The 23581-nt window shown below is 51.4% G+C and overlaps 1 protein-coding gene across 2 annotated transcripts in view; it reads left to right on the top strand.

The window, feature by feature from the left end:
* Positions 1 to 23581, top strand: part of OCA2 (OCA2 melanosomal transmembrane protein) — a 333377-nt gene that overhangs the window by 61967 nt on the left and 247829 nt on the right. For both annotated transcript variants that reach the window (XM_050796132.1, XM_050796134.1), the window contains exons 6-8: positions 3714 to 3883; positions 6038 to 6120; positions 7304 to 7457. In XM_050796132.1, coding sequence (XP_050652089.1) covers positions 3714 to 3883; positions 6038 to 6120; positions 7304 to 7457 — 407 coding nt within the window. The remainder of the gene's footprint in view (positions 1 to 3713; positions 3884 to 6037; positions 6121 to 7303; positions 7458 to 23581) is intronic.

The following is a 23581-nucleotide window of genomic DNA, read 5'->3' on the forward strand; positions in this document are numbered from 1 at the left end:
GGGAGACAGTGGCGGGGTTGGTGGTGGAGCTCTCCGAGCGAGGAAGGGGGAGAGCAGGGCACATTCCAGCCAGGACCTGGCTTTCCCTAGCTCCCGGATACTCCTTCCCCCCCCATCTCTTGTGCGTTCAGCGTGACCCATCTTCCAGTTCATGCCATCCTGGCTGTGTCACCCGGCTCTGGTGACTGCCGCAGCACCTCCTGCTGTGCTTGCTCTGGCCGTCTTGCATGCCTCAGAATTTTTCGTCAGAAGTCATACACATCCTGTAGGATAGTAGACACAGAGGCCAGTGGTGTTTAAGCTTGGAGATGAGCATGCCTTGACTTCTGCAGGCATTAGTTGGAGGGTTCATGTAAATCTAGCAAGAATTCGGCTGTGTTGAGGTTTGCGGTTGCTGTGGCAACCTCCGGTGCCCTGGACACTCAGAATTGCCGGGCGCCCTGCCAGCTGTCTGCTAGACCTTGCTCTATGCCCACCCCTGCCACTGGGGTAAGAGCTACTTTTTTCCCCTCCTGCCTTCTCGTAGCTGCAGGAATTCCCACTGCACCCTCCGGCTGCCAGATCTGATGCACTTCCCGAGCAAATGAGGGCCTTTGCTCCTTAGGGGAGATAGAGGCAGCGGGAGAGGGTGAAGCTTGGCATCACCGGGGGATGCTTTCCCGGGATCTTCCCCGGGCTTCCTGTCTTCCTGGGGAGCGTCCGCTGGGGTTCCTGGAGGAAGAGCCTGCGAGAAGATGTGAACACCTCCATCTGTGGCTCTCAGGGGCTGCCACGCTCATGTGAGCCCACACTCGACCCTGAGCAATGTGTACATTTTCTGGTTGAATCCTGCCTGATTCCGAAGTGTGGGGCTGGCTCCTGTCCCAGGGAAGCCACCTCTCCCTACAGTCACCTGTTTTCCTCTAGATTTCAGGCGAGTTGTTTCTGCTGCAGCCTCCTTCTGGGATCAGGAGTGGGCGGTTAACTGATGTCCGCCCAGCCTTTTCTGGGTGAAAGGGTGGGAGCGCTGTTTCCCAGCTCTCCCGCGGGGGTCCAGAGCCTCTTTTGGAATGAACGTGGTCAGTAAGGTGTCTGTGCATGAAGGTCCCTGAAGACCCCGGTGCTGCTAGGGTGGCGGGCTTCCGGGGAGGGTCCTGGAGAGGTGGGACCCTCCGATGGGGTGCTCTGAGCAGGCCAAATATTTTTGATGATGATGATTTAAAAAAAGGAATTAATTTAGTTAGCTAAATGGCAAGATGTTTTTTTCTTTAGCCTACTTACTTGATAGCCTCAGTGAACTGAAATTTTAGGAAACTGGCTTGCTTTCCTTGCAGTTGCTGTCATCGGTTGCGTAGCCTTGGTTTCTGTCATCCTTCTGGCAGTCTCACTGCATCTTCCCAGGGCACCCTCTCCTCAGCCAGCGACCTGCCCAGCAGCCTTCCAGAAAGGCCTGGCGCTGGAGGCTTTCTGGTGGGTGGGGGGGCACTGGTCATGGTTTGTGCTTCCCTCTGCTCCGTGGACAGAGGCACCCACAGTTTTAGAAGCTCCCACTTCCATTGGGGTCAGGGCGGTGCTGATGTCAGCTGAGCGCGTGTGCATGTGTTTGTATTTTCTTCATCACTTTAAAACTGTGCCTGAGCCTTAAAGTATCTCCGTGTGAGAGAACCAACGAGCTGTGTGATGCTGACAGACTTTGTTTCTCATTCTTGGGCCTCGACCTCTGCATCGCTTCCCCAGGATGAAGAAAGGCAAGACGTGCCCCGTGTTCCTGGACCCTTCATGAAGTTCCCAGGACACGCCGCCCTCCTGGGCACGACTTCCCGCAGGGGGCAGGGGAGATAGAGCAGCCAGCTGCCAGGCTGACCCAAGAACCTGAAGGGGGAGGCGGGATCCTGTCCGGAAACCGTCCTCAGTGGGACTCAGGCAGGAGGGGGAGATTTCGGGGGACACTGGCACTGAACCTGATCAGTCAGTGGAGATCACAAGGCCAGCACGACAGCTTAGGGCACCAAGATGGTACGATAGCCTCAGCCCTCTGTTCATCCCACCCGGGACCCAGGGTGCCCCCTTTATTCTAAGGCATTTTGCCGAGTTCCTTCTCAAGCAGCCTGAGTGCCCCAGGCCCATGCGGGACCCTGCGGCCTGAGTGCATCCCCGCAGGGGACAGGCCAGCTTGCCTTTCTTGGCAGGGGTGGGGATGGTTGGGGGCAGGGAGTTCTCGCCTGCTCCCTGCGTGGCCTTGGAATTTGGACGAAGAGGGAGAGAGCCTGGGAGAGCTGAAGGCCGCAGGGGGGACGATGGGTCACCAGCCACGATGGGGGTGATCTGAGCCTCCAGCAGGCTCCTTGGAAAAGGGCAGCGTTCCCAGCGTTCCCAGGGATTAACAGCGGTTTCTGGAAACTCACGGACCCTCTCAAAAGACCCTGAGCTTTGTGAAGGCTGCAGGCCTGAGGTCTGCTTGGGGAGGAGGGGAAGCCAGCTGGACCCCGCCCCCGACAAGGTGATTCTCAGAGAAAGGGCGCGCAGTGTAGACGTGAGGTAGGAGGGGCCTCGGGCTGGTTGGAAAGGCCCAGAACAACATCCTCAGGGCTGTCGTCTGAGCAGGGAGCTCCGAGGCCTCCTCCCGGCCCTCTGGCCTGTCCTCTGGAGGAGCCTGGGTGAGGGACACCGGGGGTGGCTGCTGTGAGGGGAGAGCTTCTGGAGAAAGCACCACTCTCCTTTAGCTGGTGAACGGCACAGCTACCTTTCTTTCGGAGCCTCAGTGTCTCCCGCAGCACAGTTGGGCTGTGTGGGTTCCGTAGTTGCAGGGTCTATTTTAGAAGCCTGTAATTGCAGCACCTGAAGTGCTTTGTCCCTGAATGGTTATCTGCGGGAGGCCTGTCAGAGGCTCCCAGGGCAACAGGCAAATGAACAGAAGCCAGCAAACTTCCACAAGCAGGTCAGTTATGGGCGCCCTCCCTTCCTTCCACTCTCCCTTCTTTTCCTCCCTCCCTTCCTACTCTTCTTTGCTGCCTCTTCTTTCTCCTCTCCCTTTCTCTCTCCTTCCCTTCTCCCCATTCTCCCCCTTCTCTCCCTCCTTCCCCCTCCCGTCTTTCCTTTTTCCCAGGTGATGCATTTTGTATCACACCCAGCGTGGCAGCCTGGGCTCTCAGAGGATGTGGAGGAGACTGTGATTCAGAGGGGAGGAGAAAACACCGTTTCCCTGCCCTCTTAGCGTCTCCAAGCAGGGCCCTGCAGAGTAGACACGAGGGACAGGTTAACAAGGAAAAGGCACACTCATGTGTTTCATATAAGTGTTGCCTGACAAGAAACAGCTGAGCTTGGGGTTCTGCTGCTAGGTTTGATGAAGAGTGGAGACTCGTGAAAGGCGTGATCGGACGAGAGCACATGAGCAAGCGCAGGAAACGGGCTGGGAGGGGCCCTGGCAAGGCCTGTCCGTTCAGGTCCCTCTTGGCCTCCCTCCATCTTTGCAGCTAAGGATGCACCCTTCCCCCGGTGTGGGGGGCGCCTCTCATACGAGGGTCACGACCTGCTTCAGGGGAGTTAGGTCTGGAATGAGGGCTGAGATGTGGGCAATGGGAAAGGCAGGAAGATTGTGTTGATGGCTGAGGGCATGGGGCACCTGGGGAAACGTGTTTCTTCGCACTCTGTCAGAGGAGGGTGTGCGTCTGGCGGGCGGTGGGAACATGGGGTTCCTCCTGCCTGCTTTACGGTTCTCCTTGACACTCCCCCAGCCGTGAACCTCAGCAGCCACGGGGACTCCACGCTGCTGCAGGTGGACCTGGCCGGGGCCCTCGTGGCCAGCGGGCCCAGTCGTTCTGGGAGGGAAGAGCGCCTCCTGGTGGAGCTGACCCAGGCCGACACTTCGGGCTCCAGGTGGCGGCGGCCACAGCAGGTTATGCTGGTAATTTATTTGAAAGGATTGTGAAATCTCATTTCATCTCATAATAAATTGTGTTTCCTCTTGAGTGGATTTGATGGGGAGCCACAGGCGAGGACACCATTCTTAGTCAGTTCATTGGCTCTTCTTATGTTTTGCTTTGTCTTTGAAATTCTCTGTTTACCATTTCTCCATTTATCAAATTCTTGCCATTTCAGTACAATCAGGCTTGCAAGTTCTTTATTCAAAACTGTTTTGCCGGGCCATTCAGGAAATATACATTTGAAATGAAAAAACTTTTTTTGGTGTTGTAAAAGTGCAGTTAAGTCTGGGCCTTACGTCATGGTTCAGAAGACAGTTCCACAGCACATTACTGTGTTCGTGGACACCTGCCTAAGTTCTGAGCTGCTGCATCTGTGTAGGCCTGTGCGCAGTCTTGTCTCTGAGCCTTGTCAAGCCTTCATTCACATCCTGCAAAGGCAGCCGGGGAGCGGTGTCTGTCGTGGCAGCCCAGAGCCTAGACTCTAGAGGCAGGGCCCCTTCCATGCAAGCCTGGCCCCCGAGCCCTGGCCTGGGAGACTCCACTCTGCATTATCACTGTGACTTCTGCGTGGAAGTCAGCCCCGGCTTATGGATGTTCCGTTATAACCAGTAGCAGGAAACCCCGCCCATGCGCAGGCTGCATCACCTGCAGTGGAGCGTGTGAGGAATGAATGCACCCTCACCTTTCCTGCCTTGCAGAGCATGGTGCACAGAGCTGAGGTCTCGTTATGAACTAGCATGCAGTGTCCTGGACCATGGCTGACGCAACACCGATGTTCTGAACCGGCTGCCCTGGCCAGGGTCCTAGGATCTCAGCTTGGTTCCCCGTGTGAAGAGCAGAGCCCCTTGGCCAGGGGCTCCTTGGTGATGAGCAATGGCCTTTGCCCTCTGACCTGGGCCTTGCATGGAGAAGGGCAGGACCTCACCCAGCCTGCGGTCCTGCTGCCTCCCCAGCACTTGCATATTAATAACCCAGGTTAAATGATCTGTATGGCACCTCCCTGCTCTCTGGGGTGGCCCTTCCCAACGTGCTGACCCAAAATGCCCACGGGCAAATCCAGCCCCAGAAACATGGAAACACAGAGATCTTTACTAAAGGATTTTTCCCCCAGACACGCTCTTTGCAAACACTGAGGTACTTAAAAGAACTTCTCTCATGCATATGCTTCTTTGCTTTGACCAGTTTCAGAGATCCTGTTTTCAGTGTCCGTTGTGATTGGTGGGTGAGATTCGCATCTTCCCATTGAGGATCCCCCTCCCTCCCCAGGCTGCCTCCCTAGCTGATCACTGTCCTGTACCCCAGGGGCAAGAACATGCAAGGCAGGGAATGAAGCTTCACCCTGGGGCCCTTCCTTGCAGGGGCTTCTGTGCACAGGGGTGTGGGAGGTTTGCGGGGGGTGGGTTTGTTGCCTCCAGGTTGCAAGCAGTTGCAGAAGCAGTTCTCGGGACTCAGAGAGCTCAGAAGAGTCCTCCAAGTCTCTAGTAACTTGGAGTGATTCATTTTTTAAATTTAAAAAATTTTTATTAAAAAACTTTTAGAGTTGGGGATCTCACTCTGTTGCCCAGGCTGGAGTGCAGTGGTGTGATCACAGCTCACTGTAACTTTGAACTTCTGGGCTCACGGGATTCTCCTGCCTACGCCCCTAAGTGGCTGGGACCACAGGCACATGCCACCAGGCCTGGCTAATTTTTAAAATATTTTTTGTGCAGACAGGGGTCTTGCTCTGTTGCCCAGGCTGATCTTGAACTCTTGGCTTCAAGTGATCTCCCACCTTGGCCTCCCAAAGTGGGATTACAGGCGTGAGCCACCGCGTCTGGGCGTGATTTGTTTTTCTTGTATTAAATCACTACTTCTATGCCTTTTGCACTTTTGTACGCTAATTCTGCATTTTTTCTTTTGAATCCTTTTTCTTAAAGAAAGCTCTCCAAATTGTGGAAATTCCCAGCTCCTAACATCAGAGCTAACATAGGAGCAGTAGCTTCTAACATGAGATATGTGAGAGCTCAAATAAAGATGCCCCCATTTCTTTCTTTCTCCTCTTATTTGAAACAAATACCTAGAGCGAGCAGTGCCAGATCCCAGATGGTGTCTCAGGTGAAAAGCCTCACCATAACTTTATGCTTTGGCTTGTACAGGTCACTCACAACTGGACGGTGTATTTAAATCCGAGGAGAAGCGAGCGCTCCGTGATGAGCAGGACCTTTGAGGTACTGGGCAGGTGAGTTCTCAGTGAGTGAGATGTTGGGGCAGGCTCTCCGGGACACACGCGTTTAAAGGAGTCTGACCTGCAGGACACTGAGTTTCGGCCCACGCAGCACCAGGTCAGCATGTGGCTTGGACACGGTGCTTATGCTGTGTAGACAGTGAACTCAAAGGCTGTGAGAAGGCGTCGTAGCCATGGGTGTCAGGATGTAAGAGGGTTGACTGCAGAAGTCATTTTGAAACAAATGGCAGTTTTTGGTTGATGTTCTAATTTCGTTAATATTGTGAAGCTGTACAATGGAGAGTTCTAGAAAATTTAGGATTCTTATTCCTTAACTAATGCTGCTTCATATTCAATCGGTACTCTTGGTTGGCGTATTAGACAGCTAAGGCTGCCGTATCGTAGTACTACACACTGGGTGGCTTAACTGTCAGACATTTACCTTGTAATCCTAGAGGCTGGAAGTCTGAGGTCAAGGTGTCGACAGCGTCAGTTTCTCCCAAGGCCTCTCCCCTGGCTTACAGGTGGCCATCCCTCTGTGCCTGTCTTCTGATCTCTCCTTGTATGGACACCCATCCTACTGGATTAGCACTCATCCCCATGACCTCATTTAACCTTCCTCACCTTTTTAAAGACCCTACGTCTACCTACAGTCCCATTTGGAGGTACTCGGGGTTAGGACTTCAACCTAGGAATTGTTTTTGGAGGAAGGGGACACAATTCAGCCCATAAAACGTATTGACTGAACTTGAAAAAACGCTCTGGTGTCCGCCACCGACCTGTGGTCGCTTGCAGGCTTCTCGTCTGGAGCGTGTCTCCTCACTCTCAGGGACTGGAGTTCAAACAGCTGGCTTTGCTCTTAGTTAGCAGGTGAAGTGGTTGGGTATGTTGGGGAGGAGGAAGAGCCAGTTCAATGGCTGGCGTCTTCTGTGCAGGCCCCTACTCACTCTTCACTGTCAGGTGGTGTCACAGGGAGGCTGAGGGACCTGCTTGGACCGGCCCGGCTTGGCCGCAGGGAGGCTGCGTCCTGTGTCTCATGCCGCTGGCCTGTGCTCACTGCTCTTCCAGCTGTGAGATCGGGCATTGGGCTGAATCGTTCTGAGATCCATTTGGATTCTGGTTAATGTCTGGCTGATATAGAGGGAGGTGCCCTAACTGTTGACGTTGTGAACAGTGAGGTCGTCGTTTCGTTCTGCAGAGAGACGGTGTCCATCAGCATCCGGGCCTCCCTCCAGCAGACCCAGGCTGTCCCTCTTTTGATGGCTTATCAGTACCTCCACGCGAGTGTAGAAGCCCAAGTGACCATCGCCACGGCCATCCTCGCGGGCGTCTACGCGTTGATCATATTCGAGGTAACTTTCACACCTGCCCCCCCGATCTGTCTGGGCCCACCGTCAGGGAGGCTTGAGACCTCCGACACTCTGGATGGGCTCGGTCCTGACTCCTAAATCTAACTGGACTAGTGTCATCATTCCTGAAGATTAGCGTGTCCCTCTCTCTAGGTAGAAAGGGAACCATACAGGAATATTTGCTGAATCTTGGCAACTGACATGAGAAGGATGGGTTTTAGGAGCAGAAGTGTACCTGAGAAAACAGAATGTGCATTCGATTTTCTACCCTCTCTCCGCTGCTCACTCCAAGTGTGACCATGAGGGAACAAGAGTTGCAGTCTCCTCTGAGACTCAGAGTCTGCACCTGTGTGATGAGTACACTCATTTGCGCCCACCTGCACCGTGGGATTGTGTGTGTGAGGGGACATGGATGGCCTGAGGCTGTGTGCCCAGAGGGATTATCTGATTATCTGTTTTGTTTGTCAGCTTGGCTCATGGGCATTTCCACATGTGATCTTAAGTCCAGTCAATGTGATGTTTCTGGAAAGTTCTAAGTGTGGCTGTGCCTTCAACAGCACAAAGCAACGTGCAGACCCTTCTTGGGCTGGGCAGGTCCATTGTTGATTTAACTATGAAATCAAACTTCCTCACAACACGGACAGGAGCCCGGAAGGTCAGTGCATGACGTGACCATTAGAGGTGCCTCCTAGTGAACTGGGGATAGGTCTGAGAAATACGTGAGGATGTTGAGGAGATGGCAGGCTGGAGGAGTGACCAGGAAAATTCCAGAATTTTGCCTGTGGTTGTTGAGTCTACCTGCTGAGGAATGATGACCCCAGTAAGTTGAGCCCTTACCTGTCTTAACAAGGGCCACTCACGGGATTGTTATCTCTTACATCTCTTCTGTTCTAGAACAGTTTTGTTCCCTCCGTTTTCTATCCGTTTTCTTTTTTTTTTTTTTTTTTGAGACGGAGTCTCGCTCTGTCGCCCAGGCTGGAGTGCAGTGGCCGGATCTCAGCTCACTGCAAGCTCCGCGTCCCGGGTTTACGCCATTCTCCTGCCTCAGCCTCCCGAAGTTGGGACTACAGGCGCCGCCACCTTGCCTGGCTAGTTTTTTGTATTTTTTAGTAGAGACGGGGTTTCACCATATTAGCCAGGATGGTCTCGATCTCCTGACCTCGTGATCCGCCCGTCTCGGCTTCCCAAAGTGCTGGGATTACAGGCTTGAGCCACTGCGCCCAGCCTGATCTTCTTTTAAATCAATATTACTGTTTCACGGTTCCCATGACCACTGTGTGATTTGACACAGGAACTCGCAGGCTCAGGGGCAGCTGTCCTCTGGGCTGGGGTTTACTGCCATGCCTGGCAGTGGAAACCTGCTGAGCCTGGAGGAACCCAGGAGCCGGCTTCTGAAAGATCTCCTCTCCTGGGAGGGCCCACACAGAGCACGCCCCTCCCTCCAGCAACCAGAGACAGCCCCATGCAGTGTTTCTGCCCCGGGCGGCCTGTTGGAGCCTGAGTTTTTGTGGGGGCCGATTAGATAGTCACACCCTCAGCTTACCAAGATCCCGACTCCCAGAAGGCAAGCAGGTGCACACCATTTATAAATTACATTTTATACAGTCTGGGCATGCAGGACATGCCCAGAACACACTGGGAACAGAATACAGCAGAACACACCGCCCCAGGCCCACAAGACAGCCCTCTCCTCGGTAACGAGGGAACAGTCCCGAAGCTGAGTACCCCGAAGCCAGCCAAGGGCCCTTCTAACGGTGGCGTCCTCAGACCAGGCAAAGTCTTTACCACACCACCATCTAGTTGACAAATCCTGTTCTGTTGTTCTGTAGAATGTTCTATACCCTGATTCAGCTGCTGGGTTCCTCATGGGATTAATTAGCTGCTCTATCCTATTTCCTACAGACTACAATTGAGATCTGAAGGCTGCAGGTTCCATTTTGGGGCGCCCATGCTTCACAGGTGGGCAGGGGTCTGGGCTGCGTCCGGGAGGAGGACCCTGTGTCTGGATGTCCCGCTATCAGGGGTGCGGAGAATGTCCAGGGAGTTGAGGTGGTGGGGAAAGGTGCCCAGCTCCCTGCCACCTTTTCTCTTAATGATTTTAATACCCACCAGGGCCCACTGCCCGCCTAAGATAAATCCTATTTCTGTAATGATCAACTTTCTTAGTAATGAGCTCTTCCCTTAGTAACTTCCAGTGGTGTCCACTGAATTTATTTAGTTTCTCTCTTCCCCCTTTTTACTATTATTTTGCAATTATAGGTTTAATAAATTCAATGTGCTTTAATTAGTTAACAGTCATTAATTAAAAAATAAAATACAATGCAATTATTTTTAATAGGCTTCTCTGTTATTCTAGGGTTTGTTCACCTTTTGTGTAAAATTGTTCAACCTTCGAAAACTACATAATTAGCAAAGATTTATTAATTTTTATTAATTAATGGTCATTATTATTAGTCATTTAGAAAAAAACCTCTCCTTCTCTACAAAAAGCCATCTCTAGATTTTAAAAGTCCTGTAAAGAGGCCAGTTCGACATGGTTTCGGCCCTTGTAGAAACAAAAAGCAGAGGCCACTACACACAAACCAGCCACACACAGAAGGGAGTGTGGCAGGGTCTCAGGAAGGGCCTTGGAGGGCGGTCCCTGTATTCCACGAGCAGTGTGGCAGCCCAGGACCTCCAGAGGCTGCCTCCCCATGCAGCCCGACCGTTTCCTGGCAGTCTTTCAGCAGGTCTCCCTACACGGCTTGCTCTACACATCTGGTGGTCCAAGGCCCTTCTGTCATAGCTGTCCACGTGCCCCTGCCCCAAAGACCACGTGACAGGGTGTGGTCTTTCTACTGGTGTGCAGCGATATCTTACTGTGCTTTCAACTTAATTTCTCTCATGATGATAATGTTGGACATTATCTTTTCATGTATTTATTTGCCACCTGTGTATCTTCTTCAGTGTGATGTTTGTACATGCCTTTTGCTTATTTTCTAATTGAATTGTTTGTTTTTGTAAATGTTGAGCTGTGACTGTTCTTTATATATTATGAAGACTTTGTTGGATATGTGGTTTGCAAATATTTTCTCTTAGTCAGCCGGGCGTGGTGGCTCAAGCCTGTAATCCCAGCACTTTGGGAGGCCGAGACGGGCGGATCACGAGGTCAGGAGATCGAGACCATCCTGGCTAACATGGTGAAACCCCGTCTCTACTAAAATATACAAAAAACTAGCCGGGCGAGGTGGCGGGCGCCTGTAGTCCCAGCTACTCGGGAGGCTGAGGCAGGAGAATGGCGTGAACCCGGGAGGCGGAGCTTGCAGTGAGCTGAGATCCGGCCACTGCACTCCAGCCTGGGCGGCAGAGCAAGACTCCGTCTCAAAAAAAAAAAAAAAAAAATATTTTCTCTTAGTCTTGTTTATAATTTTTCTTTTTCTTTTTTTTTTTTTTTTTTTTGAGACAAAGTGCTGGGATTACAGGTGTGAGCCACAGTGCCAGCCTTTTTTTTTTTTTTTTTGAGACAGAGTCTCCCTCTGTTGCCCAGGCTGGAGTACAACGGCCTCATCTCGGCTCATTCCAACACTATCTCCTGGGTTCAAGTGATTCTCCTGCCTCAGCCTGCCAAGTAGCTAAAACTACAGGCGTGTGCCACCACGCCTGGCTAATTTTTTTGTATTTTTTGTAGAGACGGGGTTTCACCATGTTGGCCAGGCTGGTCTCGAACTCCTGGCCTCAAGTGATCCACCCACTTTGGCCTCACAAAGTGCTGGGATTATGGGCATGAGCCACCGTGCTGGGCCAGTTTTTTTCTGTTATAGACTGTGGTTTGGCTGTCAAGTCTAAGAACTTATTGCTTCGTTGCAATAATTCCAGAGTCCAAAGATTGGTTTTCTTATTTTTTTTTTCAGTTTTACTTTTAAGACCAGGATCTATTTTGAGTTAGTTTTATTATTATTATTTTTTTCTTTGAGACAAGGTTTCACTCTGTCACCCTGGCAGGAGTGCAGTGGCATGATCACAGCTCACTGCAGCCTCAAACTCCTGGGCTCAAGTGATCCTCCTGCCTCAGTCTCCCAAGTAGCTGGGACTACAGGTGTGCAATACCATAGCTGGCTAAGTTTTAAAATTTTTTTGTAGAATTAGGGTCTTGCTATGTTGCCCAGGCTGGTCTTGAATTCCTGGCCTCAAGAGAGTCTCCTGCTTTGGCTTCTTAAAGTGCTGAGATTACAGGTGTGAGCAACTGTGCCAGGCCTTGAGTTATTTTTTGTATTTGTGTGAGAGTTTTAAGTGAAAGTTCATTTTTAAACCTATGAATGTCCCATTGGGCCAGCACCATTTATTGACAAGACTAGCCCTCCTCAATTGAACTGCATTTGCTCCTTGGTTAAAAGTTAGTTGGACATATTTGTGGGGTGTATCTCTGGGTTCTCTATTCTGTCCCATTGGTAATGTGTCTGTTCCTCCACCAGTACCACACTCTCTTGATTATTGCAGGTGTCAGTTTGGACACTGGGAAGAGTGATTCCTCACACTTATTTATTTTTTTTTCCCAAAATTGTTCTGGCTATTCTGTGGCCATTTTTTCCCATATACATTTTCCCCGCTTCTTCATCCAGCTTTATTGGAATAAAGTTACATTTCTATTTTCTAGGACTTCAATTGCTTTTTCATGTGGTGCTTTGACATCCACATTTTAGAATGGCCTTCTAGTCCTGAAACATAATATTTATTTTGGTTTTCTTTGATTTTTAAAATAATTTTCATGATACTGATCTTGCACATCTTTTCTTAATTTCTACCTGTTTCCTTTTCTTTGGAGCAATTGTAAATGGTACTGAGTTATTTTGATTTCCACTTATCTATTGTCAGTACATATAAATGCATTTTTCTGTGTGTTAATCTTGTACCTTGTTATTTTATTGAATTTATCTATTACTTCTCAGAGTTTTTTAAAAATAAAATTATTGAGATTTCCTATGTAGACAATCATGTCATTTGCAATGAGGACAGTTTTATTTCTTCTTTTCCAATCTGTATGTCTTTAATTTCTTTTTCTTGCCTTATTGCAGTGGCGAGTATGAGAATGGTAAGATTGGCATTGTTCTCAATCTTAAAGGGAAAACATTCAATCTTTCACTATGTAGTATGATATTATTAGTTTTTTGTAGATGCTCTTCATGAGACTGAGGAAATTCTTTTCTTTTCCTAATGTACTAAGAGGGTTTTTTTCTGTTGTGTTTTTTCCTTTCTTTCTGTCTCTCTTTTTAAAACCATAATCGGGTGTTGAGTTTTGTCAGCATCTTTTCTGTGTCAGTTGATGTGCTCATATGGCTTTTTCATTAGCTGCTTGATATGGTGAATTACGTTGATTTATTTTAGAAAATTAGACTAGACTTGCGTACCTGGAACAAATCTTTCTTTTCTAATATGAGCATTTGTTACTATAATTTTCCCTGTCAGCACTGCTTTAGCTGCATCTTACAGATTTTGATCTGTTGTGTTTTTAGTTTCAGTTAGTTCTCTCTAATTCTTAAATTTCCCTGAGACTTTCACTTTGACCCATAGATTATTTAGATGTGTGTTGTTTAAATTCTAGATATTATAGATTTTCCTGTTGTCTTTCTATTACTAAATTATAGTTTGATTTACTTATAGTTACAGAACTTACACTATATTTAATTCTTTAAATTTGTTGACTTTATATATATGTGTGTGTGTGTATGTGTGTGTGAGACAGAATCTCACTCTGTTGCCCAGGCTGGAGTGCAGTGGCACAATCTCAGCTCGCTGCAACCTCTGCAGTGTGGGTTCAAGTGATTCCCATGCCTCAGCCTCCCAAGTAGCCGAGACCACAGGCACACACTACCACGCCTGGCTACTTTTTGTATTTTTAGTAGAGACGGGCTTTTGCCATGTTGACCAAGCTGGTCTCGAACTTCTAGCCTCAAGTGATCTGCCTGCCTCGGTCTCCCAAAGTGCTGGGATTACAGATGTAAGCCACTGTGTCTGGGCATTGTTGACTTTTTTCTTAATGACCCAGGTTTATGGTCTATCTTGATAAATATTCTGTGGACTTAAAGTAATATGATTTTCCTTTCTTATAATAGTAGTATAACTTGCAAATATAAATTTTATATAGGTAGTCTAAGCAACAACTTGTGAAACCCCAGCACTGTCCTTTTGTTGTGTCTGTAACTTGATGTGGAAGGTAGAAAAGGCTGCAGGGGTGCTAAAGGAATAGGATGTTCTACCTTGTGTTTCTGTGACTTCTGTGTCCAGCACTCCCTGGGGGAAGGCCCACATGATGAAGGGAGGGCTGGATGCAATCGCCAGCCCTGTGGGCTCTCCCGCAGTGAAGCCAACATTGCATCGTTCCTAGAATCTACTCTAGGGGTAGAATTTGCCTCGGGCAAGGACTCAGAAGTTGTCTTGTTTTAGGCAAGGCTGCTTCCTCAGAACCGGAGGTCTCTAGATTCTGCAGGCAGGCATGCTTAGGCTGTGCCACTGCCGTCTGCACCCTGCTCCTCTCAGGGGAGTCTTGGGGTGGCTTGCAGGTGCCCCTGCCTGTCCTTCCAATCGGCTGCTGCCAGCCGCTCCCCAGAGGCGGACGCTGTGGCCTCAGGCTATGGCTTCCTCCCTGATCCCTTCTCATCGCTCTGTTTGAAATGTTTGTTTTTCGGTGCCGTAAAGAAATAGCACTTGAACATAAATGTAATTCCCTCAGCAAGGCTATTTTTATACTTTCTGCAGGAAGGGCACGCTCACCGGTAGTTCTGCCACGAGAGTGCACCAAACAAAGGAGACAGGGTCATTTACAACCTGACACAGCCACCTTACTGCTGTGTGCGCTTTCCATTGGCTGAAACGGGACCTCACATTTTTTTATTTGTCTTGATTGGCTAGCAACTTAGAACTTTTTAAAAGAGGCAAAGGCAGAGGAGAACAAAGGAAGGAGGAAGTAACTTGTCAAATGCTGAGAAAGGTAAAAACAAACACCTTTAAATAAGGAAGAGGAACAGGCTGTGAGCTCATGCTTGGTTGGACTAGTTTAAGCATGCCAGGACAAATATTGATGCTAAATTGTGACAGCTAAGAACATAAAGTACATTGATTTCTTTATTACGGCTAGCAGATATTTAAGAATGTTAGCACAGGTCTCTGAATACATTTTGCTTCTAAGAGAAGTTACTATTTATTTCTAATTAGATGGGGAGGACAGTCTTTGAAGAGGAACCTCTACTTTACTTTGTACGTGCTTTGTCGTGGGGGCTCCATCTCACTGTGTCTGTTGTTGGTTGCTTTTGTGCAGTGTTGATTCCCAGTGCCTTGGACACTGCCTGGCCTAGAAGAAGTGCTCAATAAATATTGAACAGATGTTTCCAGAGCATCTTCAGATACTTGAGACAGGTGCTGAGGTCCCGGGGTCTGGTCTAACGTGGCTCCTGCATAGGGAGCACTTTCCACCCCTGACTTTGTGCCTAATGACCCACGAGTGACTGAACGGGAACAAAGGATCAGCCAGGGTTCCCTTAGATCTTTTAATAGCTTGATGGGATGAAATTATTTCAGGAAATACCTTGGGTTATTTATGCTTCTGGTCCTACAGATAATCATCCTGATTGACACTTCCTTGCCTGAGGATTTGGGGATGTATCTTTCATCCTTGTGTGGTAGTTCCTTTTTCTTTCTTTTTTTTCTTTCTTTCTTTTTTCTTTTTGAGATGGAATCTCACCCAGGCTGGAGTGCAGTAGTACAGTCTTGGCTCACTGCAACCTCCGCCTCCCAGGTTCAAGCAGTTCTCCTGCCTCAGCTCCCCAAGTATCTGGGATCACAGGTGGACGCCACCACCCCCGGCTAATTTTTTGTATCTTTAGTAGAGATGGGATTTCACCATGCTGGCCATGCTGGTCTCAAACTCCTGACCTCGTGATCTGCCTGCCTCGGCCTCCCAAAGTGCTGGGATTACAGGCATAGCCACCGCGCCCGCCCGTCCTTGTAAAGTAGTTCTCGTTGAAAGTCCCGGAAACACAGTTGGAGCAATCCTCCTAACTCTTGCACTTTGCGTCTATAATAGGGCTCTGGGAGATTTCCCAATGCAGCATTCTAAAAATTCCATTATCAGAGCTAAGGCTTCTATGCCCTTATACTATATAAAATTATATTAAAATAGTTCTGACACAGTCTTAATGAATAATACTTCAAAACATAAATGAGACAATGCATTTTCTCCATGTGTCTTTCATCCAACCCTGGTATTATGTTTTCAGAAGGATTGCCACCACTGCTCCTTTCTGCTGGAGACAAGCAGGCCCTTTCTTTCCCTTCACCCACTTTATATAATTGTAGCAGCCTTTGTGTAACATCGCGTTTCACTGCTTTGTTCCTTTCATATTTAATTTAAGAGTTTGTGTAGTGTTTGGTTTAAAAATTAACTGTGAAATTAAATTCAAGAGAGGTGAATAGGGAACAGCTTCCATCTTCCAGGGAGTCTCCATTTTAATTTACAGAAATGGGAAGCATATTTGGAGAGGGAAGAGGCTGCATTTCAAAACCCAATGCACATACCATAACACTGCAAACCTCCAAGTTAGGTTTTCCTGATTTCTGTTCTCATGATGCTCTGCAGAGATGCAATTTAAATCTGTAGCCAATGGCTCTGCCCCCTCGTTCATTTCTTTTTGTCTGCAAGCCTCTTCTTACTGCTGATTCATGGAACATATTGCATCCTGTAGCTCTGGCAGACTTGCTTCATTACCTTGTTCCAGAGATACCTCTTCTTCCTTGAAAAGGACTCCTTCAGAACTGTAGGAAAACTGGTGGATTATGTAATACACTCTCTCTGCTTAACACATAAACTGAATTGCAAAGACACTTTTGCGGTTGAAGGAGTCGGGATGGGACATAGGTCATCTGGCCATGGGCCATGCTACTCACGTTTTTTCCTGGCAAGTTCACATTCCAGCATTTCAGGTTTCTTAAAATGGGTAGCCACATCATTCCCTAGAAAAATGGCAAGAATTTTGCAGACTGCTTGAAGGAGGTGGACCCTTTCCAACCTCATCTCCTGGATGGCTCAGTTTTGCCTGCCCTTGGCTGTTCCTGCACATGCAGTGAGCCAGTGCGTGCTGTTGTTCAAAGCCAGGTCCAGTGAGAGGTGGGGGGTGGTGGGGCAAAAGGAAGCCAGTGCAGGGAGGAGGGCCACAGTGAGTCTTGAGGGCTCCGACTTCAAAGAAAATGATCATGGTGATAACCACAGGAGCTAACGTGTGCGGAGGGGCCAGCCCTGTTCTGGGAATTCTCTCTGTGTTAATAGACACCCCACATCCCCATGAGGCCGACTTTATCACCACCTCCATTTTATAGATGAGGACACCAAGCACAGAGAAGTCAGACTACTTGCCCAAAGTCTCCCAGCTGGCCAGTGGCTGCCTTTGGAGTCCACATTTCTCACCAGGGTGTGGCGCTTCTCAAGGAGATGGGAATTACCTGTAGCCAGTGCCCAGCAGGCTGTGCAAGGTGAACAGATGCCTGTCATGCTCCTACCGTCTATGCTGATTCTGAAAAGGTGCAGTAGGCTGATTAATGACCGCTTCCCCCGAGATGTCCACATCCTAACCCACCCACCAGACCATTTGCATTTGAGACCTCACATGGCAAAAGGGGCCTCGCAGAGCGATTGTGCCAACGACCTTGTGATGTAGATTATCTGGGTGAGCTCAGTGCGTCTTTACAAATGGAGAGCCCTCCCAGCTGTGGCCAGAGAGGGATGTGACTATGGAATAAAGGGTCACAGAACTGTGACGTGAGGGCTTGATTCACCATTGATGGCTTTGAAGCTGGAAGAGAGGGGTCCTGTTCATGGAATTTGGGTGTTAGGGGAAAGTGAGGGATAGATGAAGAGAGGGGTCCTGTTCGTGGAATTTGGGTGTTAGGGGAAAGTGAGGGATAGATGAAGAGAGGGGTCCTGTTCGTGGAATTTGGGTGTTAGGGAAAGTGAAGGATAGATGAGGGGTCCTGTTGGTGGAATTTGAGTGTTAGGGGAAAGTGAAGGATAGATGAAGAGAGGGGTCCTGTTCGTGGAATTTGAGTGTTAGGGGAAAGTGAGGGATGGATTCTCCCCTAGAGCCTGCAAAGGAATGCGTTCCTGCAAGGCCTCGATATAGAATGTAGTGCACCCGCTGAACGTCTTACCTGCAGGACCGCAGGAGGGTGGGTTTGGTGACAGCAGCCTGGGAAACTCATGCAGAAGGTCTCTGACGGAGGTGTTGTGCTCTGTTTTGCCAATGGAGACGTGAGCTTGGGGAGACGCAGGGTTGGGGAGACGGGGGCTCGGGAGGCGGTGAAGGCAGGCTTGAACCTAGGTTCAGGACACCCCCCAGCCCTTTCTGTGGAATCAGCCTCGTCCTGAGGAGGGGAAGTGGGGGTGCCCAGGACTGGCGGGCTGAGCTGAGCTGAGCTGAGCTGAACTGAGCTGCAGGCAGTGTGAGAGGAGCCTCCGGAGCTTGCCTGCCTCCTGGACGCCCTGACACCTTGGTCCGGCTCACAGGGGCAGTGCGAGGTGAGGCCTGCACAGTTTCCATCACAGTCATGTTGTGAGGTGTGGTGACTTCCTTTTATATACAGGAAGAAATCTGGGGCTCAAGGGATGGAGGGGCTTCCTCCCCCACAGTCTGATGATCCCTCATGGCCTTGTCTGTCATCAAAAATCGGGCGGCCGTGAGGGCGCAGGATCAAGTAGAAGGACATTGGGGTGCACGTGTGTGACTGTGGGTGTGTTAGTACATGAGTGTGTGTATTACTGTTTAAGTGCATATGAGGCTGTGTGTCACAGTGAGGGTGTGTGTGCATGAGACCATGTGTCTGTGTGTGACAGCATGTGGAGAGTGTGACTGTTGTGTCTGTGTGTGTGTGCAAGTTAGTCAGCATGCGAGACTGTTAGTGTGGGCATGTGAGGGTATGTGTCAGACCATCTTTCTGGGTGTCACAGTGTGTGACTGCATGGTTGTGTCTGTGTGTACCAGTTAGTGTGTGAGTGTGAGACTGTTAGTGTGTGGCGTGAGGGAGGGTGAGTGTGAGACCATGTATGTGAGGTGAGGGGGTTGTGACTGCCTGTGTGTGTGTGGGTATGTGCCAGACGGTCTGGGTGCCCCGCTGGCGCCCCCACAGCCTCCCCTGCAGCCCAGCTTCCAAATCAGGGCCTCCGCCTGTTGCCCACACTCTGGTTGGAGAGGTGGTTTCCAGAGCCAGTGCTCTCAGGAGCTGGGTGGCAGGCAGAGTGCCCCGGGGACAACGCAGCACACCCTCTTCTCTCTCTCGCTTGGGGACTGGCTCCTACACCACGGGGACGGGGACGGGTACGGGGACAGCCGCCGCAGGGCACCCAGCTGGGGGCTGAGAGGGGGCGGAGCCGCAGGGGATGCCCCCACCCCAGGGCCCGCAGTTTCTGCTGTCTGGTTTGCACAGGTCGTTCGATGGCGCAGGCTGCTTTTTCATGTTGAAAACAGGAGGCGATGGACTGATGTTCTTCCTTGGGCTCCTTTGGTAAATGGAAGGATCAGTGACGCGCAGAGAGACCCACGGGAAGGAAGAGCAGGGTGTCTTGCGGACCCGCGGGGCCCAGGGCCTGGGTGGCGGCGGCTGGACGGTGTCTCTGCGCGGGCGCTACGTGGCCACCAGCAGAGCCGGGGAGGGACAGGCTGAGACCCTCGGTTTCGCGTCACTCTGAGGTCACCTTTCCCCGCTTGGGGCGGCGTCGGACGCGGTGGAGGGAGCTGGCGGCGCGGGCGGGTTCGCGGGTGGCCCTGGGCCTTCGGAGCGCCCAGATGGAGGCCGCGAGCAGGCCGGGCGGGGTGGAACCAACACGCTCACAGACCTCTGTCTCCGGACCTCCGCCAACTCTGAGATCCCGTTTCTAAGAACCCCCGAGGGCCGAGTCACTGGCACACCTCGGGCTCAGCGCTCGGGGGGGCACATTGCCTTGCGCTTGGGGACACACCGCCCTGCACTCGGGGACACACTGCCCTGGGCTCGGGGGGGGGGGGCACACTGCCCTGCGCTCGGGGGCGACACCGCCCTGCGCTCGGGGACACACCGCCCTGCGCTCGGGGACATACGGCCCTGCGCTCGGGGACACACCGCCCTGCGCTCGGGGACACACTGCCCTGGGCTGGGGGGGGGGGACACACCGCCCTGCCCTCGGGGACACACCGCCCTGCGCTCGGGGACACACCGCCCTGCGCTCGGGGACACACCGCCCTGCGCTCGGGGACACACCGCCCTGTGCTCGGGGGGGACACACCGCCCTGCGCTCGGGGGACACACTGCCCTGTGCTCGGGGACACACTGCCCTGGGCTCGGGGAGGGGGGGCACACTGCCCTGCGCTCGGGGACACACCGCCCTGCGCTCGGGGGGGACACACCGCCCTGCGCTCGGGGGACACACTGCCCTGTGCTCGGGGACACACTGCCCTGGGCTCGGGGAGGGGGGGCACACTGCCCTGCGCTCGGGGACACACCGCCCTGCGCTCGGGGGGGACACACCGCCCTGCGCTCGGGGACACACCGCCCTGGGCTCGGGGACACACCGCCCTGCGCTCGGGGACACACCGCCCTGCGCTCGGGGGGGACACACTGCCCTGCGCTCGGGGGGAACACACCGCCCTGGGCTCGGGGACACACTACCCTGGGCTCGGGGGGGGGGGGGCACACTGCCCTGCGCTCGGGGACACACCGCCCTGCGCTCGGGGACACACCGCCCTGCGCTCGGGGGGGGACACACTGCCCTGCGCTCGGGGACACACTGCCCTGCACTCGGGGGGGGGCACTGCCCTGCGCTCGGGGGGGACATTGCCCTGGGCTCGGGGGAGGGCACACTGCCCTGCGCTTGGGGGGGACACTGCCCTGCACTCGGGGGGGACACTGCCCTGGGCTCGGGGGGGGGGGGGACACTGCCCTGGGCTCGGGGGGGGGACACTGCCCTGCGCTCCGCTCGTGCGCTGCACCACGGAGGGCCCCGCGTTCCCGCCGCTCCCCGCACGCGGCGTGCAGCAGCCAGAATGCAGGTTTCCGACTCTGGGTTGTGGTTTCTCCACGTTTTACTCCCCTCGTCCACAAAACAGAGTGACATCTCCTGGCTTGTCGTGGGAGACGAACGCGGCAGCGCGTGTGGGGCAGGGACTGGCGTCCCGGGTGGGGCCCGCCGGCTTCCGGAGCCGTCTCTCGTCTGAGCCGGGGCAGGGACAGCGCCGATTCGATCTTGTGTATTTAGGGATATAGTCAGGCGAAAGCAGCTTTTGGAACATCCCCACTCTTTAAGCCGGGAGGTGCTGGCCGCTGTGACTCTCCGAAGCCAGCGGAGTTGGCGGCTCACAGGCGGTCCTGCGGAGCTAAGCTTCTGTAGCTTCTGAGCAGAAAGCTTTTCCATATGCAACAGGCATTTGTATCTTAGGAACTGAGTACTGGAAATTCAGGGATACAGTTGTCCTGATTTGGGGGAGAAATGCCAGCTCTTTCCAGGCCAGGCAGGATCAGGTGGGGAAGAAGCACAGTTGGTGCGTGGCTGACCCGCAGGCGCAGGCCCACAGCCCACAGCCCACAGCCCACAGCCCACAGCTGGGCGTCACCACTTCAGAACTGGAATCATAGCCAGGAGGTTTTGGGGACTGCTCCACTGATTTCCTGTGGTGCCTTCGAGCTCTGAGATCTATTGTTCTGCAAAATACAAGCTAGAAAACCGACTCAGTATTTGTGGGCAATACCTAAAAAGAAAATATTTGAATTTGAAGTGTGTACCTTCTCCTTGGGTCACATGGTGTCCGAGGGGCCTGGCAAAGGGAACACATCAGCTAACACACAATAATGACAAAATATCAACAAGAACAAGGGGCCAGGAACTCATCACATCCATGTAAGAGCAGAGGAAAGCAGGCCTCAGCGGCAGGGACAGACGCAGCCCTGTGAGGCTCCCACGTGGCCTCGAGCCCACCCCATCAGCCTGCAGAAAATGACTGAGAACACAGGAACCCGGCTCTCCTGGACCACTCAGCAGGCACAGGTTTACTCCTCACCCCAGGTACACAATCTCCTCCCCAAAAGCTTTCATGCTGTTAAGGGCTCCTGCCGCCAATGCAGGAGCTGGTGGTGGGATGAGGACCAGCAGCCACAGCCTCCGAGTGGGCATTCTCTGCCCTCATGCACCCCACAGACCACAGTGAGGCAGGGCACTCACAACAGCCCACCTCCACCGCAGAGAAAGGAGGGAGGTGGAGCAGGCCCTGCAGGGAGGCCCCATGGGGTCCTACCACGCCCTGCAGCCCCATAGTGGGGCATCTGCCGCACACCTCTTAGCTTCCCCTGTTCCAGCCTCAGCTCGACTCCCTTATGTTCCAGAGATCCAAGTTGGTTAGGTGTATTTTCTAACTTCCTTGGTATCGCAGGGGACACCCGTACTTCATGTTTTGCTACTGTGAAAGCCTAGTTGCCATTTTTCTGGCCTCTTGTGTCAGCTTTTTTGGTGCCTCCTGCCCAACCTTGAAACTCTTGCCATATATTTTAACTTTTTGCTTCTGGAGGGTCCCGAGTCTGAACCAATTTCTGTTAGCCAGTATTTGCCGTGTCAGTGACCTACTTGAACATTTTGGTGTTCTCAGCCCACTCTGTTGTACTTCTGGTGCAGAGTGCCGTGGGCCCGGCAGCTCTGGGACTCTCCAGGCTCCAGGTCACCTGGCTGGAATCCGTCGGCAGAGCCGATGCTGCAGAGAACCAGGGGCCTGCATGGCTCCTCTGCAGCTGTGCCCGGCTGGGCATTTGTCAGGGCTGTGCGTGGCCTCCGGGCATCAGCGAGGTGCAGGCTGTTCTCCAGCACCACATCCTGGGGCTGCAGCTCCCTAGGGCAGTGCTGTGAGTTCAGGCAGCCGTCCTGTGGCTTGGGTGCCTTCATCTATTCCTTCCTATGTCCAAATGGTTTGGAAGTTACTCTGCAACATTTTTCCTTCACCCTTCCTCCTTGTTCTTTATTTCTTTTCTCCTTCACAGGCACACAAAGAAAGAAAAATGTGTTTTTTTGGCACGTAGTTGGTTATGTTTTAAATGAGAAATGTAGAATTAAGTCCAAACCACTCCCTGACCACATTGCCCCAGTGCCTAGCTCTGAGGGTCAGCTCCTCATCTCCCACACCCTCCTCTCCCTCCACCCCTGGCCCCTAGAGCTCCCTTTGGCCTCATGTAAGTGAGATCATGCAGTATTTGTCCTTCTGTGTCACTTACTTCACTTAGCATTCAGGTTCGTCCATGTCGTGCCAAATTGGCAGATTTCCTTCCTTTTTAAGGGTGAATAATATTCCATTTGTGTGTGTGTATGTATGTATATGAAACGTGTTTTCTTTATTCATTTCGTCCATTGTGGACACTTAGGTTGTTTCTATATCTTGGCTACTGTGGATAAGGTTGCAATGAACGTGGCCGCCCAGATATCTGCTTGAGATTCTGCTTCCATTTCCTTCGAATATAGACCCAGAAGTGGGATTTTCTCCGTCATATGGTAGATCTGTTTTTAAGTTTTGAGCAAGTTCCATATTGCTTTCCACGTGGCTGTACTAATTTGCACCCCACAGCATGCTGCGGTTCCCTTTTCTCACATCCTCGTCAACACTTGTTATCCGTTGTCTTTTTTATAGCAGCCATTCCAACAGGTGTGAGGCCGTATCTCATTGTATTTCTGACGTGCATTTGATGATTAATGATGCTAAGCACCTTTTCGTGAACTTTGGAGACATTTGCATGGCTTCTTTGGGAAAATGTCTATTCGGATCATTTGTCCATTTTTTGGTCAGGTTATTAATGTTTTTGCTCTTGATTTGTATGAGATCCTTACACGTGTTCGATATTAACCCCTTATCAGGTATATGGTTTGCGAGTATTTTGAGTCTGTCTTCATTTTGTTGTTTGTTTCCTTTGCTGTGCGGAAGCTTTTTAATTTGATATGGTTCCACTTGTTTATTGTTTGCTTTTGTTACCTGTGCTTTTGGTGTCTTATCCAAAAAATCATTGTCAAGACCAGCATCAAGGAGCTTTTCCCTGTGTTTTCTTCCAGATGTTTTACAGTTTCAAGTCTTACATTTAAGTCTTTAATCAATTTCTTTTTTTTT

The sequence above is a fragment of the Macaca thibetana genome, chromosome 7, assembly GCF_024542745.1.
Source record: "Macaca thibetana thibetana isolate TM-01 chromosome 7, ASM2454274v1, whole genome shotgun sequence".
Taxonomy (NCBI): domain Eukaryota; kingdom Metazoa; phylum Chordata; class Mammalia; order Primates; family Cercopithecidae; genus Macaca; species Macaca thibetana.